This window comes from Myxocyprinus asiaticus, chromosome 1 (assembly GCF_019703515.2).
Source record: "Myxocyprinus asiaticus isolate MX2 ecotype Aquarium Trade chromosome 1, UBuf_Myxa_2, whole genome shotgun sequence".
Lineage (NCBI taxonomy): Eukaryota > Metazoa > Chordata > Actinopteri > Cypriniformes > Catostomidae > Myxocyprinus > Myxocyprinus asiaticus.
In genome coordinates this window covers 54,805,560-54,826,578 of record NC_059344.1, presented here as the reverse complement: position 1 = coordinate 54,826,578, position 21,019 = coordinate 54,805,560, and the positions used below count along the sequence as shown (strand labels likewise).

At 39.0% G+C, this 21,019-nt stretch overlaps 1 protein-coding gene across 1 annotated transcript in view; it reads left to right on the top strand.

The window, feature by feature from the left end:
- The window catches only part of LOC127446652 (collagen alpha-1(XXV) chain), a 256,471-nt gene that overhangs the window by 186,942 nt on the left and 48,510 nt on the right, over window positions 1-21,019 (top strand). The window contains exons 7-11 of the mRNA XM_051707759.1: window positions 3,756-3,827; window positions 5,559-5,675; window positions 6,568-6,603; window positions 14,219-14,245; window positions 20,115-20,159. Of these exons, the coding sequence (XP_051563719.1) occupies window positions 3,756-3,827; window positions 5,559-5,675; window positions 6,568-6,603; window positions 14,219-14,245; window positions 20,115-20,159 (297 nt within the window). The remainder of the gene's footprint in view (window positions 1-3,755; window positions 3,828-5,558; window positions 5,676-6,567; window positions 6,604-14,218; window positions 14,246-20,114; window positions 20,160-21,019) is intronic.

Here is a 21,019-nt window from a genome sequence, read left to right as displayed (position 1 = left end):
ACATAATAAGACTTCCCCTATTCATAGTTATTCTTAAGAGTATAATGCATTATAACACAAGCAACATCCTATTTTAACAGCAGCAGAAGCTAATAAAGTTAATCGTATAAGTGCTGTCATGCAAAAGCAGCATAGTGTAAACAGTCAAAAGGCTTTATGGCATGATCATATTATAAGTGGTATTTGCCTGCTTTAAGTAAAGTTACAAAAGCAATATCTTCTTATAAACAGCCATAACATAAACTTGTAACATGCAATGAATTACAAGTCAAACTTATACAATGGAAGTTATTTATGAAATAAGCCACCAAATAACTTTAACAAACATTTAAGTTTATTGAATCAGTTTTATTTTTGTATTTATTTTTTAATTGTTTTGGGGGGGTTTCACACCCAAGAAAATTGGCTGAATGTGTCATCAACATACATTTTTTTCTTTCGATTGAGAGAGTGAGAGAGAGATGAGAGAGAGAGAGAGAGAGAGAGAGAGTTTCTGATATATTGTAACCTTGTAGCTTTACAAGTGTTTTTTGTAATATCTCAAAATTTACATTGAATGGGTGTTATTATGTATTTTGTGCATGTGTAATGTATACAATTTCCAGAATGAGTTATAATGTCTTATAACCACTTAAAAATATATTATGGATGTTTATAAGAAGACATTGCTTTTGTCACTTTACTTAAAGCATACCTATTGCAAATATAAATAATACATTAGAACTCCTGCAGATAAAATTGGATGTTGCTGGTGTTATAATGCATTATACTCTAAGGTATAACTATGAATAGGTAAGTATTATAATGCATTATAATGACTTTACAATGCATTATAAATATGGGCTTCATAGAAAGTTTTACCTAATTTTATTTTAAGGAGACATTTGCATACATTTTCCATTGATCATGGCAGTGGGAATTTATCAAATGATGATCAAATGATACAGAAAAGGATTACAGCTGGGCATATATCCAGACATGCAGTGCAGTCGAACGCACTTTGGGAATTTTAAAGAGCCAATTCAAGTGCCTTACACAGTGGTGGATCAATGTTGTACAGTCCCTGTAAAGTATGCCAGATTGTGGTACTGCATCCTGCACAACCTACAGTAGCACTCTGAACCAGCCTGCAAAAACTGAAACTGTGCTGTGCAACTGAAGTTTAGCACAATTTCTTTGGGCATGTTTGCACTGTTATCTGATTTGAATAATTGCTGTAGTAAATCAGGTGCTAAAACATTGCACACAACGCATGCACGTTTCCACAAAAACATTATGAAATGCACACAGAAGTTTGCTCATTCTGACTTTTCATTGGATTAGTCAAGCGATTATAAATATTTTGAATACCTTCACATTCGAATATTCATGAGTGGAAAGTCTATTGGCTTTTAGCAGCATGTGCGCTTGTTCAATATTGCCAGTTTGGTTTTTGGTCTCAAAGCCAATTTAGTTTACTACTATTACATTTGTTTAGCTTCAGGCACATACTTTACATGCAAACCCACATCAAAACAAAACATCTGATGCAGCAAAACAGAACGATTTGCAAATTGTTAGGATTCTAAGTGAACCAATATCATGATGCTATTCTCACCCTTGTCCTTGTAAGCTATCTATAAATTCTGAGCAATTCACTAACCCACACATAGTAAATGGGTCTGGGGGAAATTTGAATGCCTTCTCCACTTGCTTTGAACAAAGAAAAAAAACATAAAATATTTTTAGCCTTGCTCTTCTGTCAAGACATGTTTTTCTTTCCCACTGCTAGAGAACATAATGTAACTGTAAGAACAAATGCATGCTTACAGTTGAATTGATGCTTTTATAATGGTGGCTAGTGGGTCACAAAGCTGGAATAAATTAACTGCAGGCATATTGTAAAAGGTGATTGGGATCAGTGCTAAGCCTTACAGTCTCCATACAAATTAAACAAACAAGGACAACAGAGGCAGCACCCATGGAAGAAGTACTGTGTAACACAAGAATCTATTACCCAGTTATCATTGTAGTTGCCTGTTCTTATTTTGGTTGTATGCATTTTTGTGGTTGTGATTAACTTTGCTTATATATTTTCTAAAGGACCCATTTACTCCAAGTTATTACTATTTTGTTTTGTGAGTGTATTTTGTTTGCAAGCACTTTTTGCTTGAGCACCAAAACAGAAGATGGTGACCAAAACAAAAGATGGTGTGGTTTCTTTTGCTTCCATCTTCTAAATGAGCCATGCAATTCAATTTTTTTTTTTTTTTTTACATATTTAGAATAGAACCTTTCATTGAGTAGATTTTCCAATAACCATTTATTATCATTAGGGCAAAAACACATCCAAGTTTACTATTCAAACATTTTGATTTTAAGGCATTTTGAATCAAATTGCAAATCCCACACCGCAAACAAAGACATTTCAGCTTTAGGGGTATTGGTACACAATAAAAGAGCACATGTCAAAAATAAATGAGTTAAAATAAATATGATTTGTGTTTTGCTAAGTGTATTATTAAGATTAAATCAAAATTCTTTCAGCGTATTAAAATGCCAGTGTGTGAACGCCTCTTTGTCAATTAGAAGAACGGTTTGTTTAAACTTCTGAAATTATGAGTCAAACTAATGTGAAACTAATGCAAAAAACAGCCGAGTGCTCTCTGCTTGTTTTGAGTCAATGGCTTGTATTGTCATGCTGTGTGCTTGTGTTTGTATTGTGCCATTTCTGTGCTGTTTGTCCCCAGGGACTTCCTGGTCTACCCACCCTGGCTGCATTACACAGCAATCAAATCCTGACTGTGAAGGTTTGTTGGCGCAGCCAAATGGCTCAGGCAAACTCTATGGATGGCACACACACTGAGATATATCAACAGTGTATTTGTCCCCTGCGCCCATGTGGTGACAGACTTGGCCCAAACACAATTGCGTCTGATAAATCCAGTCCAACCAATCAAAAAGTACTTTCTCGCATTATGACCCTAAGCTTCCAGCTCTCCCAATTCCGTGGGTGCCATTAAGCAGTGTGGTGACAGGAATGTGTGCATTCACAGTAGAGCAACAGTTTTTTTTTTCTTTTTTTTTTCTTCTAATAAACCAGTGATGTGTTATTAATTACAAACAAGATTCAGATTTTCTAACCACCGAACAGTCTGGCCAGTGTCTGCATGGATTCTACAAATGGAAAAAGTTAAAAGAGACGCATTAAAGGGTAAACTAAAGTGGTAAGATATATTCAGAGCTGATACCTCTGGTTCACCACAAATCTACCCCACCCCCCAAAAATATGATTCTTTCACCACTTGCTTAAATGCTCAGAAATACAGTATACTCATATAATTAGTGGGTCATACCATGGAATATTTCAATCTATGGCGACAGAATTACTTTTTTGCCCTCGTAATTACAGGTGCCTCCTTGAGATGGTAGGACTATTCAAATATCTTAATGAGAGCCCATGGACAAAGATTAATAAATCGACATGATGAGTTTCAGTGTGTGCAGTTCCTGGAGTGTGCCTTGGCTTCAAAGAACACTGTGATGACAGTGCTTTCATTGAGTGGAAGTTGACATGCTTCCTTGGGTTGGCGCTCTCAGAGTGGGTGTCCTTGCACTGGATTAGGTCGTGTGACTCAACTGCTTGATCTAATCTGTTTTTGTACCTTTTTATTTTCTTTTCCTCTTCCTTCTTCCGGGACCTCATGCAACTGTTTCCTCTCCAACCTCTCTCACCTTTGACCTCCGACCTCTTTTGACCTCACACACCTGCTCAGATGGTCTTCCCTAAGATCAATCATGGCTTTCTTTCTGCCGATCAGCAACTCATTAAACGTCGACTCATTAAGGTAGTGCTTGTCCACATTCTGCTTTCTCTTTCTCTTTCAGTACTCTATCTGACTGGGCTTCTTCTCTTTGGCCCACCATTTGCTCTCAATTCTTCAGCTTTTATGTCAGAACTGACATGCATCCAAAAATGTTTATAATCTTAAGCAGCATTTAAAATGTATGACTGTGACTGAAGAAAAATGTTACACTCTCTTCAACAATATCGTTAATATGAAGTGCCGACTCAATGACCTCATCTACAGTAGCGCCATCTTTAATTTTCAACTGGAATTACAACAAGGTTGTGAGAGATAGTGTTACAGTCTCTTCAATATCTAATACTGTTGTTTAAAATGTTTTGAATCATTCCTCTGCTGAAACATTTTTTGAGGTCGGCCTGCAGCTATATCCAGCTCAGAAATTTCAGTGGACAAAAAAAAAAAAAAAAAAATTTGTTGTGAAAAATTAAATGTGAGATTTATACAGATTTATACTGTACAGTGCATGCCACTGAAGAGACTGGAAGTCTATCCCTTACAACCTTGTTTTCATTCACGTCAGAAATCAAATATGGCGCTACTGTAAATAAGGTGCACTTATTTACAGTATTTACTTTTTTACTTGCGCTAAAAAAGCTAGATGCAGCCAAACGAATGGAATAAAACGCGGGTGTCTCGAGAGGCATTTTAACAGTTTTAGTAATTTCTCACTTGACACGGCATCTAGAAAACCCAGCAGTCCAGCACGAGATACTGAAAAAATGTAATGTAACAGTCAAAGACGCAAAAGCAAGTTCAGTGTGAACGACCCATAATACACCTGCTGATGTTTATTATGCTGCAAATATTAATAAGATAATAACATTGACAAGATAAACATAAAATCAAAAATGTGAAGTTAGCTCTAAGAAAAGGTCTAGCATTCTTTTTGATTTCACTTGGCTTAATATGTTGTTATCTAATGCAAAGACGCTCATATAGCTACACTGAGTTCATATTAAATGTGGCTTTAGTGTCCAGTAACTTTTTGGAGCCACTGTAAATTGCAAATTATCGAGTAATCACTGTGCCAAAGTGTGCATTTCTACATGTCTTCATCTGCAATAAAAAAGAAGGTTCTGAGTTGAATTCTAGAGGTCTGCTGTATGCCGTCTTTAAGGAAATATGGTTAGTGATCTCGTACACATGATTAAACAACAAATTACAGAGTATAGGTTACCTGTCAACAGAGACAATACAGTATTAAACTGAGGACAAGAAGTAAACTGATACAGAAGCAAACTGAGGACAAAAAGAGTTATAAATCACAGATGTTATTGTTCTGCTAAATACTGAGAGATGGCTCCTTCTGTTCCCCATCACAACCAGTGCGATTGTTTAGCATGAATGAAATCTAAGTGTTGATAAATATGATTAATGTTTCGGCGTTGAAATGAATCTGGAAATAATTAACAGCAATTATGCTGCACAATTGTGATGGGAAATTCTACAAGTAGAACTGAACTCTATCATCAAAAATGCTTTGATTAATACAGACAGCATGCATTAGAGCTTAAGCCTTTTGCTAATGTTGTTTAATTTAAATTCTACTGAGAAAAGAGAGGTCCCATTGTTCTTTGTGATAGCTCTTCAGTGTTCTTTCTGTCTCTCCCTTTTGACTCCATAAAACAACTTTAATGTTTGCTTCATTAATTGTCTTATGATTGTTGTAATATTGTTTGACCTACAGTATCAACATTATCACTTCCACAGGGTGATCAGGGTCAAGCGGGGCCCTCAGGACCTCCTGGGCCTCCTGGTCCTCCTGGCCCGAGGGGACCCCCAGGGGACACAGGCAAAGATGGTCCTCGGGGAGTCCCAGGGCTCCAAGTAAGTACCTACAAAATCAGTCCCCATCCACAAATTCTTAATAGCTCAACATCACCCAGTGGCTCCTCTCAAAAGACCATGCTTAAAAAAATAATCTGTTCTGTACCAATTGATATCTCTCACTAAAGGTAACCATTCCCATATGTGAAATGCTATCCATGGACTGGTGTTTTAATATATGTACATTTTGACTGAGAGATAAAAAAGACAAATGAAAAACAGAAAACTTGTCAATTATCCACATTCATAAAACCCCAACAGGGCCTTGAACCGTTTGTTTGGACCAAGGCAAAAGTGTAAAAATATTAAGTGTTGTTTATCTTTTTCATTCCAGGCAAGATCATTATGTTGTTTTTGAACCGTCCCGTTATTCATTACTCAGAAAGTGGTGTAACGACGTTTTAACACTCTACGTGTCTGTTCTTTGTTTGTGATGGAATAAGTTGACTCTTTGAGAGGCTATCTTTTATAGATCTCCATTTATGAGTCACTCTGAGTATGTAAATTGTCAAATTCCTTTATTCTAAGCTTCCTACATTATTCTTGGCTTCCAACTTATTTAAAAAAAAAAAAAAAAAAAAAAAAAAACATCTACAAAGAAAATATATATAAATGTGGATGAAAAGGAGACCTCGGACACTTATTGTCACCTCTGGACAATGTGGTGGTGTAAGACACTGACCCTTTCCCTATATAAAATTATCTTAACAATATAAGCTCTACAACCTTTTATGAAAATGGCTTTCTAACTGAGACTATTTTTGAGACACAATAAGATATTTCATGTTTCATTGGGCATTGTAAATCAATAATTCATTTGACAGTTATGTCTTAAATATAGATTTTCTTAATTATATATTCTTACAAGAAAATAACATATTTGCCTTCACAGGGAGACCCTGGAAGCCCAGGGGAGATCGGTCAAATGGTAAGTGTCTTATTACAGTATATTATAAGATCTTTTATTATATACAACTCCTGCTAACATTTTAATCTCTTCTATACATTCACAGTTAAAGGCAATGCTAGATTAGATGTCAAATTCAGGTCATTTGTTCTTTTGTAGGGAGTTATTCATTTCGTTCTTAATCAGACATCTAGTTTATAGCTAAATTATTTAGAACCAGAAAAGATTCAAAAGAGGTTTTGATTATAATAATGAATGTTATGCTAATTGATCACAGAGGGCCTGTTTTTGACCCATAAAACCACATTTATAACAGAAACAGTGTGACTAAAGAGCTTTTACATCTGTCTAGGGAAATAACAGGAGGACCATATGCTACTTCCTGGAAAAATTATGTGCTGTCACATTTGCTGCACGCCATCATTCAGTGACTGACAAAAAAACTGAGTTGCATTACAGCCTAAAATTTCCTTAAACAATTTTACTAGGTTTAGAGCTAGTCATTCTAGTTGTTGTTGTCAGTCTTCAAAGTAATTTTAGAAACAAGTGTTTTTTACTCATGGAAAGCTGCCTCACATTTAGAGTGTCCCTGTAAACTAGATTTAGGAATTCCAGGAATTATTTATAAGAAGCAGTTTGAGTCAGAGCAGCCTATTCATGATACCATGTTAAACATTTTATTTTCACACATGAAACATATTATGGGGCTAAACCGTCCCAGTAAACAGCAGTTGGATACTGCTTTTGGTGTTTAACAAATAAGGCATTTAATGAAAATGCCCACATAAAAAGATCATAAAGAAAGGGACAAATACAATTATGGTCATTTGAATTTTCACAAGAATGTAGGGGTTTCATTAATGAAGTGGTAAGTGTGATCCAAGGCCATAAACTAGTCTACAGAGTTGAATCGGATGATTGGAGGAGAACAGAGTAAATTAACTAGACTAGAGGGAGATATCTGTTCCCTCAAGATGTTGAATAGTTAACACTAACAACTGTCGAAATATGGTGAAATTTAATTTCAAGTTGACAAAGTGCTCTTTTCATTTTATCATTTTAGTTTACATGAATTATATACTTTTGGGAAGTTGGAATGTCCTGTGGTGTGACCTTCTATACTCCATCCATGACTATTTTGAACAGAATTTTGACAATTCTTTTATCTTTACTATGGATGCAGCTTTTATGGTCTCATATTAATTGAGAGACTATTTGTAGTTATGTGTACTGTACACCACAGGACCATTTAAGTCAAATAAGTGAAGGCCAAAAGTGATTAAAAATGGTATAAATGATCTAAGAAACACACTTTTCCTTACCTTCATAAAATTTTAAACTAAAATCTGTAAGTGGATTAAACGTCTAAGGACATTTTTTGTGTCAACTACCCTTATAACAATATTTCCTTATGGTGTAGTATGTAGTACATAGTCTAGAGTGAGTCGGTACGATTCAAACCTTGTAATGGGCCCATGAACTAACACTAATGAGGTAAAAACAGGTTATCAGAAATTAAGGGAAATATTTTACTGTACCACCTTGGAGAATCAACACCTTAAGGTATTAATGTAACCTCAAGCCTAAAATATTTCTTTAAAAAAACTTACATTTGAAAATTTCTCCATGTGCAAGAAATATGTATTTAAAGTGAGCAAATTAAACCTTTGAGATATACTGAAGTTGTTAGAGGATTAATGTGTCTTGTTAAGAGTGAGGTGAGTTGGCATTATTACAGGCATAAAAGATGCAAAACGAGACTTCTCACTGTGTGGGTTGTCAGTAGCTCCTATTGGCGTTTGGCTCCTATTGGCTTCAGGGGTTCCGAGTGAACATTTGGTCTGGGAGATGTTAACCTATAACTGTTGTATTCAAGAAAACACTATGGGGCAAATTCTGTGCTTTAGAAGAATGCCTTTCAGGGTGAGAGATGCTCACTTGCCAAGATCAAATTCACCACAGTGGTTTAGTTTCTTAACAGTGGTTGATTCTGATGTAAGATATGCAAAAATCTGCCTTATACAAAGACATCCAGGGAATGTGGTGCTGGCTAGAACAATTAAGCTCTCTCTCAGAGTATGGAAGGGAAGGAAATATTTGAAGAAATCTATTTAGAATCATCAGTGCCACAAGGTCTCTGGAGGAAATTACAAGATGCTCTTTCCCCCCAGAGTTCTGCAGCCTTGCACAAAGATCGCATTAATGGGGAGGAGTAGGTAAACAGTTTGAATTTTTTTCAAAGGCTAAATGTGGAGCATCACTTGGAACTATGGTTACTCATAAGGTGTCACATTTAGGATCATGCATATGGACATTTTTGTAGAAACTGCGTACTTCTTAAGTACAGTATCAGACAACTTAAGTTGAAGACCGTTAAGCCAAGTCATTTATTTATTTGTATAGTGCTTTTCACAACACACATCATTTCAAAGCAGCTTTACAGAAAAGTATGCTGTAGAAAATGAAGCTGTAATGCAAGGCTGAATTAAAACTCCTTAGCGCCCCTGGGCACGAACACATAGTGCCCCCATGCCCCGCCTCCAAAATCACACATATACACATCACACATAGGCCTAATACTCAATAACTCATTGCCTGACATGTTCACATGGAGTAATGCAGGGTGCACATAAGACCACACAATATCGAGCAATTATAAACAGTTTTCACAAGAAAGCACTGCTGGTGTGCAGCCTGAACGCTGTTGTAGTTACTTATAAAGTACTAATAGTTACATATAATATCCAATAACAGTATAATCATATTTTTGTGAAATATAAACAAAGTAAACAATAAAATATGAACAGGGATTTCTCACCAAAAATGCTGACATTGTTTACTCACCATCATTCCTAGCGCCATAAGACTCATGTGATATATTTCATGTTTTCAAAATGAATACTTTAGTTTTGTGTGTAGAACAGACCAAATTTGCAAATGATGTCAACCACTGACTGTGTTCTATGAAACACAAAGTTTTCTTCCTGCAGGTTTAAATCTCGGATAGTTTTATATGTCATTGGATGTCATTAATTACCATTGAAATCAAAAATGGACCTAAGGCAGTTTAAGAAATACCATTGTGTGGTGCCCCTCTGGATGTGTTGCCCTTAGACATGTGCCCAATTGCCCATATTGTTAATCCGGCCCTGCTGTAATGTCTGTAATGTCTTAAAGTCTTCATATGTGCAGTTTGATTAAAAAAAAAATCTAAAATAAAATAAAAAAAAACCATTATTGTAGATTATGCCTTAAAAATACATACTGTATATACAGTATATACATATATTATTTGTTGTTAGGCCCCCAGTGTGTAAGCCAAAGGCAACTGTGGTCCCCCATAAGATGTAGTTAATGGAGAAAAATAACATTTGGGGGAAACTAGGCTTAACCGGGGGGCCAGTTCCCCTCTGGCTAAAAAGCATTAATATAATGCCAATATTAGTTATCTTTGTGTAATAAAATTTTTGCTTTAAATTAGTAAACTGAGTAGATGTTGGTGGCCAGTATTTAAAACAAAGGATTTTGTATGAATGGTAAGGCTAATGACAATTATGGAATTCCATCCCAAACTGAACATGGAAGTGTCCTGTTATTTGGCTGATGAAGCGTTTAGTTGGCAGTTAATTTATTGTCTGTATTCCATTTTAAGTGAGAGTGTAGTCCATCCTATGACCAAAATGATGCAGGCAGAGGTCAGTGAGGTGCATCACAGTCCGGCTGGAAGCTTGTGGCAGTTCATTTCAGGTGAAGTCCAACCTAAGTCCAAGGTTCAGGCAGTGAAGTATCCCATTTATGGTTGGACTGAAGACTGAAGTGATGTATGACTGGCATAGCCTGCAGTTAGTAGTCATCACTCAGTGACACATAGTTGTGGAATCAGACATCGAGCAGGACCGGAGCTGGATCTGGCAGGCTCTGATAATCTTGGGATATGTATCCTGAGGTTAAGACAGGGAAACAAATTGTATAATATTAGCGTAGTAGATGCCATTCACTTTATAGCAGGGTTATAAAATATGAGAGGTGTTTCTGGTTACAACAGCCCTGACTAATGCAGCATTTGAGTTGAGGGAAACATTAGGTGTATGCTTGGCTGAAGAGACCTTTAGTCTAGATTTAGGGTGGGTTGCACCAACAAGGATTAATCTTAAATTTAGATTAAATCAAGATTTATCTGATAATTTTGTTGCACCAAACTTTAAACCTTGTTTAAAAATAATCAGGGTTACATTTTAACCATCAATTTGATCCCGATTTAAATCTCAGTTAGGGATTAACATTAAAATTGCAGTTTAGGTGGTTTAAATAAAAAAACAGACCTACAATTAAACATGAATGACTAGGTAAACGAACAGTGGATGTGCAGTTAGCACTCTGAGAGATGTTTATCATATTATTTATGTTTATTATGTTCCGAAATTTTGGGCCGTTGGCCGCAATGTTTGCTTTCAGATTCGGTCTGCGAGTGCGGTAGCTCGTCTCGATTACCTGCTTCCCCATCCTTTACATGCAGAGACACTGGACAGAGACAGGTCTCTCAAGGAGAAGTGAGAGTAATAAAGTGTAATTTCGGCATTTAACGAGAATGGTTACAAGTGACAGGTGATCTTTATTGCTCCCCTCCTCTCTTATACTCGTTTCAGTCGGCAGCCTGGGCTGTTCATTTCTGGCCACAATAGAGGCGGTCAATCCGAGACCCGTGTGGTCCTTTTTTCTTAAATTATGATGCCATATTTGAAAGCTTGTGACACTGTACACGCTGCTGCAACATTTTCTTAACCTCCTTGATCAGCCCTGTGTACTAACGATCTACGACTGCTAAATTCAGAATCCATCATGGCGGACGAAATTTATCACAGGTGACCGTTTTAATCACGGGTTAAAAGTTGAATCTCTGATTTGTTTAACCGTATTTAAAATTGTGTTACAACACAACTCAAATTAAAATAAAACTTGGATCAACAAACCCTGGATTAGCTCTAAACTCTGCTTAATTTAATCCTTATTGGTGCAACCCACCCTTAAACTGAGAGAGTGTTTTGGAGAGTCCCATACACTGCTAGGAAGACTATTCCATAGTTTAGGAGCCAAACAGGAAAAGGGTCTCCCTCCTTTTGTGGGTTTTGTTATTCTGTTATTATTAACAGGCCGGAATTTTGTGATCGTAATGAACGCGATGGAGTATAGCGTAATAGAAGGTCGCTTAAGTACTGAGGAGCTAGACCATTCAAACCGTTATAAGTAATTAACAAAATTTTTAAATTAATACATACTTAACAGGTAGCCAATGAAGTGACGATAAAATGGGACTGATATGATCATATTTCTAGTTATAAATGTTCTTTAGCTAAAGGGTTTACATTATATAAAAGAAATGTAATATCTTAAAAAAAATATAATAATTTAATTAAAAACATCATTTGTAATATATATATATATATATATATATATATATATATATATATATATATATAAATTGTAATGTCAAAGAAATGTCAGTTACTGTATAAACATTAAAATAAGCAAAGGTAAGAATTACTGTTCAATTGTTCCTGTGGTCTTTGGCAGTAGATTGTGTTTGTTGTCAGAATATATTGAATTAAATCTAATTTGGCATAGCTTTGAAGTGCAAATAATTCTTTGTGGCTATAGATTGCAAATTTGAAGATGTATTCAAAGGAATGTCTGTCTATGACGCTATTGAGAGATTTAAAAAATAAAGAGTTTGGAATGGAACTTGAAGAAAGCCTTATATACAACCTTGACAGCACCGGAAAAATACATTAAAATCCAGCAACAATCTCTCCAAAACACTTTATATTCAGTCTGTTAGTAATTTGCAGTACTATTATTATACCAGTAGCCCACATATTATGATGCTTGAAGTTCTACTTAAAATCGTTTGTACCTGACTAGCCACAGAGACAGACTATATTATATATGAATGATTTGTCATTATTGAAGGCTGCAGTCTATCGTAATGATGGTGATTTCCTTCATAATGCCTCTACAATCAAGAGAGGTTTACGGAGGGCTGGGACAAGTTCGTTAAAGTTAATTGATTGGAATATGGTCAGTAATATAATGTCTGTGGACATGTTTCCCAAAGCATGTCTTGAACACTTGCAGGATACACAATGATTCATCCTGGTGGTCGTAAAGAGGACCAACGTTTATTTATTAGACTTTTTTATTATAGAAATCAGTGCTGCTTGTGCACAAAGTGTTCTAAGTTACCTGGAGAAAAATATCTGTTAGCATTCCCATTCATTCAGATTTTGTACTTCCGGGGCTTTATACATCAGCCTGGCAAATGCCATTGAGTTGCCATGCTGGGGCATAAAGCCCTGGAAGTAAATGGTCTGGATGCTGCCATCTTTGCTTCATGGGCACTCAGTTCCAACAAACTAACATTTTTATTGAGCCAGTCCCCTGAGCTGTAAATGCAGTGTGACTTATAATTCTGGACCTGCAGGAAAATGTCATCCTGACAATATTGATTTTCTGATGGCACCATGAGAACATACAAAGTCCCAAGCCCTTCAATTGTGACTATCTTGCCAGTGCTTGAGCAATTGCAGTCACTGATGAAACATCTATTATAATATTATGCTTTTTTTTTTTTTTTTTTTTTTTTTTTTTTGCAATGTATATGTTGCTTACTAAAACATGTATTTCATCAGAGTACACAGCTACTTTTGAATGGCCATCAACAGACAAACAGGATTTTTGCCCCAAGCTGGTGTAGTTACTCCATCTACCAGCAGGGGCTCACTGCTGATGCACATTTTCCAAACCCCTTGTTGCTGCAGGTCTCTAGGCTTGTGCTGGTGCATGATCCGAAGAGCTCTTGGATCCCGTGCGGTGAATACTGCTGTGATGAGCCAAGTGCACTTCCAGCCAGAATAGCCCAATGTTTTTGGAACTATGTGTGTGCTATGACAGCATAGTGAGGTAGCATGGTGCCCTGCCACAGCTAATGCACCTTGTGTCTCTGTTCCACCTTTGTCTCCAGTCCAGATTTCTGAGGCCACTGTGTAAACCTACTGTAGGGCTTCAAAGTGTTCTCTGCTTTCTAACCTGATGTTATGCTTTTTGTATAACAAGTTCAGTTATCTGGAAAGCTCTGTTTTGCTAACCAGGAGGGAGATTTGACTTGCAATTTACATAAGACTCGGCCTGCCAGTGCACAGATGCCAAATAAGTTTTTGGTTAATGCTTGAAGCAAGTAGACAAGGCAGTGGCTTTTCTTTTTGGATCTAGGTATAATGATGCTTTCCAACAGCCTTCGCCTTTCTTGGTTGAGCTCAGATAAATATATTTAGATATCACAGTGTGCTAACATTGCCAAAGAAAACTGATTTAAGAATATTATCACGAATAGTTTTCTTAATGCAGGCCTCATTAAAGTCATAATAGTTATTCAGCAGAAATAGTCAAGTTACAGAACAAAACAGTGAGAAAGAGTGTTCCTCCTTAAGCGAAATGGGGGACTTTGTCCAAAATCCCTAGGGCCTTGGCAGGGGCATAGATTCAAGCAAGTTGTTCAAGCCAAATCTATGCCCTTGGGCCTAGGGTGCATTTGGGTGCAAGTCTTAATTCCTTTTTTTGTCATTTTTCTTTTCCTTTTCAGGGACCTGAGGGCCCTCCAGGAGCAAAGGTACAGTTGAAGTCATCATCTGTTACACAGAATCACAGTTGTAAATCTAAAGATTCATGAAACACATAAATTTGGTAATGAGGTGATTTGAATGGCGTATGCATTGTTGTGGCTTCAATATCATGTGTCCTAGTAAAAATATATAATGTCTTTAAGGATTATTCGCTAGAAGTCAAGTCAGGTCAGGTCAGGTCAAGTCAAGTCATATTTATTTGTATAGCACTTTTCACAACACACATTGTTTCAAAGCAGCTTTGCAGAAAATCATGCTTTAACAGAAAAGTGTCAGAAGTGTTAACGTCCTGGTTACTTGTGTAACCTCTGTTCCCTGATGGAGGGAACGAGACGTTGTGTCGATGTAGTGACACTAGGGGTCACTCTTGGGAGCCCGAAACACCTCCGGTCTTTGATTAAAGGCCAATGAAAATTGGCGAGTGGTATTTGCATACCACTCCCCTGAACATACGGGTATAAAAGGAGCTGGTATGCAACCACTCATTCAGGTTTTGTGCTGAGGAGCCGAGACAAGGTCCCAGCCATTTCAGTGGGTAGTCCAGCATTGTGGCAGGAGGGACACAACATCTCATTCCCTCCATCAGGGAACGGAGGTTACGCAAGTAACCAGGACATTCCCTATCTGTCACTCACTCGACGTTGTGTCAATGTAGTGACACTAGGGGTCCCTATACGAAACGCCACAACTGGCTGAACTGTGTTACGTGAATTGGCGGTGTGTGACTGGCAGACCACTGTTTTCCTCGTAGCCAGCACACTAGGCCGACACGTAACCTCCCCCAACGCTGTTATGAGTGTCGAATGGCCCTTTGGGGACAAGTCGACTGCCCAAAAGATAGAGACAGGCTAGCCCAGTCGTGGCCTCTTATCCTCTTTTTTTCCTCTCCCCAGAAAAAGAGTTAACTGACTGGGGCCACCAGGTCTACGTCGGGGGGTGTCCCTCCCAAGGGGAAGACACCGTGGAGACCACACCCCACCCAGAGAGGGGGAGGGGTATTTTGAGTGGAAATACGTCACATGGTCTTGCCGAGCTTTGTCGGAAGTATGTCATGTGGAGAAGTCCCATGGTAGGTCCTACCCTACGGGGGAGGAGTTTCTACAAACATGGTGACTGGGGCAGAGGGGCCTCTGCCCAAGGAGGATGCAGTTTACCAACAGAGAAATGAATTAGCGGAAGATATACATCACATGGGGTTACCTATGGGGAACCAACACATGCAGAGCACCTACCCCAGTACAGGGCTTAGTTAGCACATGTACTGAACCGACAGCGAGTTTCTCCGCAAACTCGTCTGCCACAGGGCTCGGAGGAAATCATCCAGGGAATACAGTTTGTGAACACTACTGGGAGTCAACATTGCACGTCTTCAGCTCAGGGGAGGTGAAAGGCGCTATGCACATGTGATACACCCGGCCAGCTGTCCCGGACTTACCTGCTTGTGACTGCCACTACACGGGATGAAACCGGTTCCACCCGGAGATTGTAGAACCTCGCAAAGGTGTTGGGTGTTGCCCAGCCCGCTGCTCTGCAAATGTCTGTTAGAGAGGCGCCACTGGTCAAGGCCCAGGAGGCCGCCACACTCCTGGTAGAATGGGCTCATAGCCCTGCCGGGGGCAGCACGTCCTGAGCGTGATATGCCATTGTTATGGCGTCAATGAGCTGGTGGGCGATCCTCTGCTTGGAGACAGCGCTTCCTTTCCGCTGTGCACCAAAGCAGACAAAAAGCTGCTCAGAGACTCTAAAGCTCTGCGTGCAATCCAAATAGATGCGTAAAGCATGCACCGGACACAGCAACGTCAGGGCTGGGTCTGCTTCCTCCTGGGGCAGCGCTTGCAGGTTCACCACCTGATCCCTTAAAGGGGTCGTGGGAACCTTGGGCACAACCTCGGGGTCTCAGGATCACGTGAGAGTAGCCCGGACCGAACTCCAGGCACGTTTCGCTGACAGAGAACGCTTTCAGGTCTCCTACCCTCTTGATTGAAGTGAGCTCCTCGTCCTCCCTGACCTCCGCAGGGTGAGCAGAATTGCCAACAACTCGAGGCAGTTGATGTGCCAATGCAGCCGCGGGCCCGTCCAGGAGCCAGTGGCTGCATGCCAATTGCATACAGCACCCCAGCCCGTTTTGGAGGCGTCTGTCGTTACCACGATGCGCCTGGAGACCTGCTCTAGGGGAACGTCTGCCCATAGAAATGTGAGGTCGGTCCAAGGGCTGAAGAGGTGGTGACAGACCGGCATGATGGCCATGCGATGTGTCCCGTGGCGCCATGCCCATCTCGGGACTCGAGTCTGGAGCCAGTGCTGAGGCGGTCTCATATGCATCAACCGAGCGGAGTGGCCACCGCTGAGGATGCCTTTTGCCCCAGGAGCCTCTGAAACAGTTTCAGTGGAACCGCTGTCTTCTGTCTGAATGCCTTCAAACAGGTCAGCACCGACTGTGCGTGCTTGTTCGTGAGGCGTGCCGTCATCGAGACTGAGTCCAACTCCAAGCCAAGAAAAGAGATGCTCTGAACCGGGAGGAGCTTGCTCTTTCCTCAGTCATGCAGTTCATTTAGCGCCTTGGCTTGGTGAACTTGCAGGAGAGCCATGGCATGCAGGGTGGAGGCGGCTTGTCCAGTGGCACCGTAGGCTTTCGCCGTCAGGGACGACGTAAATCTACAGGCCTTGGACGGGAGCTTTGGGCGCCCACGCCAGGTGGCGGTGCTCTGCGGGCATAGGTGCACCACGAGCGCCTTATCCACCGGGGGGATCGCCGAATAGCACTTGGCCTTCCCACCATCGAGGGTAGTGAGGGCGGGTGAGCTGAAAGATCGGGACCGGGCAGTAAAAGGTGCCTCCCATGACCTTGTCAGCTCCTCGTGCACTTCCGGGAAGAAAGGAACTGGGGCGGGGCGTGGCTGTGAGCGGCGCCGCGAGCCCAGGAATCAATCATCGAGCCGCAAGGGTTCAGGGGAGAGCGGAGGGTTCCACTTTAGCCCGATGCTCGTGGCTTCCCGGGAAAGCATGTCCATCATCTCCGCGTCAGCCTGTGACTGGGCAACAGCACCCGAGGGGAGGAGCCCAGCTGAGGCTTCCGCGTCTGACTGCACGAGCCCGCTCTCCGATGCTGCGCTCAAGAGCTGATCACCTTTGCGGGCTCCGAATAAGAGGTCGAACTCGCCGTGAGACAAGCCGGCGGACTCATCCGGAAGCCCGATTGGGGCAGACGAGCGTGCTGGGGAGTGGGAGGTCCGTGGGGGGATACCCGGCGGAGGTGGTCCCAATGACACAACGTCGAGTGAGTGACAGATAGGGAACTGTGGTATGCAGGAAGTTTATGCTTTTTGATAATTAAAACAGGCTAATAGCCTGCAGAAGTTTAGGATTGATTGCAAGCATTCATAGCCAAGCATCTACAGTAATAAACAAATAGAAATGGTAGAAGGATCATTCGTTGAATTTTAACCAATAATACAAATGGATATCAGAAATCAATGCTAGGTGAAAACCACGGGCTGAAGGAAGTGTGGTTTTGTCCAGGTACAATAAATTATGTGAGGTGTCGGTTATGCCTGGTTCATCCTTTTCCTCTCTGTCAGACTGTTTCCTTAAATACCTGTCATAACAGCATAAATCATGGAATTCTTTCATGTTTTTCAGAGTAGAATACCAAGCCAAAAGGATTCCACAATAATACCACAATTACACTAGATTTGCATTTCCTGAAAATAAAAAAATAAAAATGAATACCAGTACCAGTACCAATACCAGTGCAAGGCAGCAAAAGAAATGTGTTTAAATTTGAGGTAATCTTAGGGTTTTGGTTCTTTGGTTTGGCGTTATGATGACCACTGCACATTCCATGGCAATGTCTTTGCGGTGTAAATGGTATAGCTGGTTAAATAATGTAAATGCCGTAAAGACTGATCACAATTCAGCATTTTAAATCATGAAATTTTTATCGGGAGTCAAAGAGAGATTTTCAAACTATATTCTTTAAGATGCCACTAATTTTCATGATAAGACATGTGTATTCTATTGACACAGGAAGTTTGGCTGGGTCTTATTTAAGAGTTTGTCCCTTTCTTTTTAAATAGCCAGTAGGCTTTAGTTTCTCATTGTAGAGAGAATTTTGTTGGACAAAAATGTGCATACACCCAAGATGAGTCTTCAGTATATTTGGTCCATTTTCCCAGAAGAAAAAGACTGTAATTTGCAAAAGTTTGTCAACTGTTAAAAACACACTAGCTAATTAACTAATTAACTTTAAAAAAAAAAAAAGTATAAACCTAACAAAAACCAAAAATAGCACACTTAAAGCTGAATTTATCTACAAAATGTTTGAATAGAGTCTGTATATTAAGCAGTTACGGCTGAATTACCAGTAATTGAAGAACTTTACTTGGCGTTAAGGGTTTAGAACAATCCTTAATGAGAATATTTGAGGAATATTGCCTTGCATGCACCCAATCACCCTAAATATCTCCCTTGAATAACTTGAGAAAGACTGTTTAAAGGAAGAAAGCAGAGCATTAGTACAAAACCTCGGAGCCCCACAAGGGGTTATATGAATGGCAGATTAACTTTGTCATGCCATCAGGTAGCTGCCAGTGTTTTCCAAAGTAACCTCATTAGAAGCTTTCTGTTTGAACTGACAGCCGCAGACAGACATCTCAGGACAATGGGACCAATGACATACTGATGTGTTCATGACTCACAAACCATTGGGGCCCAATTTGGGCTCACCTCAGGGCCTCGTATGGGTGTGTCCTGTGGCTGACCTTTTGGATGATATTTATAAAGAAATTAAAATAAGATCTGTTCTCCAAATGTCTTGCTGAGAAATAATTTAATAAAAAGGCCCATTTGTCATGCAATCAAAATATCAGGTCTTGAGATAAAAAGCAGCAAAGCTTTTACACGACACTCATGTCATTACTTAGAGAGTGTAAGGTAATTAAATTCCACTAATAAGGTGAATATCCTCATGTCTAGACAAGCACACTGAGCGTGTATAAACACAACAGGGCCTTCCATTTAAATAGTGCAGACTAATTGTCTTTTTAAGACTTAGCACCCACTTTCTATACCAAACTTTCCCTGCTGCTCTAGAAATGTTACATTGTTTATTCAGGCACTGCTCACAATTTTGGAAGAAGGTAAATCATTTCACACTTCTGTGTCTTATGAAGTTTAGCAATGGAAAGAGGTTTCGCACCTTGGTGTGGACTTGCTCTTTCTCCCGCAGCTAAAGTACTTGTGCCAGACAGTTGGGAATTTCAATTTAAAAGAGTTGGAGAGTAACTACTGTAAATAAAAGTTGCAATCCTTCTAGATTTAAGGATTCTGTCATCATTTACTCACCCTTATGTCATTCCAAACACTATATATATGACTTTGTTTTGTGGAACTCAATGAATTGGTGCTGAGGCTTTCAAACTTCCACAAAGTACACAAAAGCAGCATAAAAGTATAATAAAATTGGTCAGTTTGATGTGTCTGCTATATTCCAAGTTCTTTTAAGTCATTTGATAGCTTTGGATGAGCAAATCAGTTGGTTCAGACAATGTTTTTCAAAGAATTAGCAATGAAAAAATTACATATCGATTCATTAATGTAGTTCATTAATCGAATATGCAGAATCATAAATGTATATAGCTATTTTCTGCCAACTACATTTTCAAAAGAGAAGCTTAGAGGTTCTGTAAATTATTAACTTTAAATTATTAGTAGTTTGTCATTTGGTAAGCTGCAGTTTCAAAGTAGCTTCTCTACACTGCAACTCAAGTATGTATTGAGGTATCTGAACTGGTCACAGAGATGTTTTACAGTACTTTGTGTTGAATTGTTTTTTTGTTTTTGTTTTTCTACTTTTAGGGTTCCATTGGGTCACCTGGTACTCCAGGTATTGATGGAATAAAGGTAAGATAACAGATTCTTTTTTTATATATACAATAAATATTAAAATGTTTCATTAAAATTAATATTTTACTTAAAAGTCATCAGGAAAACAAATACTTATGTAATCTGATATATTTACTAGTGAAACAAGATACAAAAAAAAAATAATAATAAATAAAAATGTGGAGTGGGGCTTGATTTTATCCAATGAATTGATTGGATTGTGAAAAGTGAAATGTTACAGAGCAGAATGGAGCCAAGCAGTTGGAGAGAGAAGTTGAAAAAAGTGATTTGTGACATCCATCAAAAAGGCACAGCAAGTTATTACATTTTGATCAAAGATTACTAAAACAAACTTTTTTTTCCTTTGGAATAATGTGTACCGATGAGTCTTGCACAACAAGACCAAGAACATGCATTAAGAAAGTAAATATGGTCAGTATTTATTTCATGTTGACTTTAAGCTTTAGGAACACCCCATATTTAGCTGGCAGTGTCAAAAAGAATAAAATGTTCCTTTCTATTTATTCATCCAAAATGGAACTACACAAAGCCAAATGCATCATTTACGTGATGTATTAGACTAGTATCATTGTAATAGTAAAACATTAAGGCAGATTTGAATTGATAAACCACAAAGTCATAAGTCATTTACTTGGTTTAGAGTCTGAACTTATTTTATGCCTTTAGTTTTATCTTGAAAAGTGCATGTTTTGAAATTCGACAAGGATGCTAGCTGTGAGGCCAAAACTTCATCCAAACGTAAACACTGTAATAAGAAAAAGGTTGTGTTGCATTGTTGCTCATCTAGTAGAGTGAGGGAGACTGATGAACACCAGCTTTGCAGTCTTCACAAGCATTTAGAAATGCATTAAAACTGA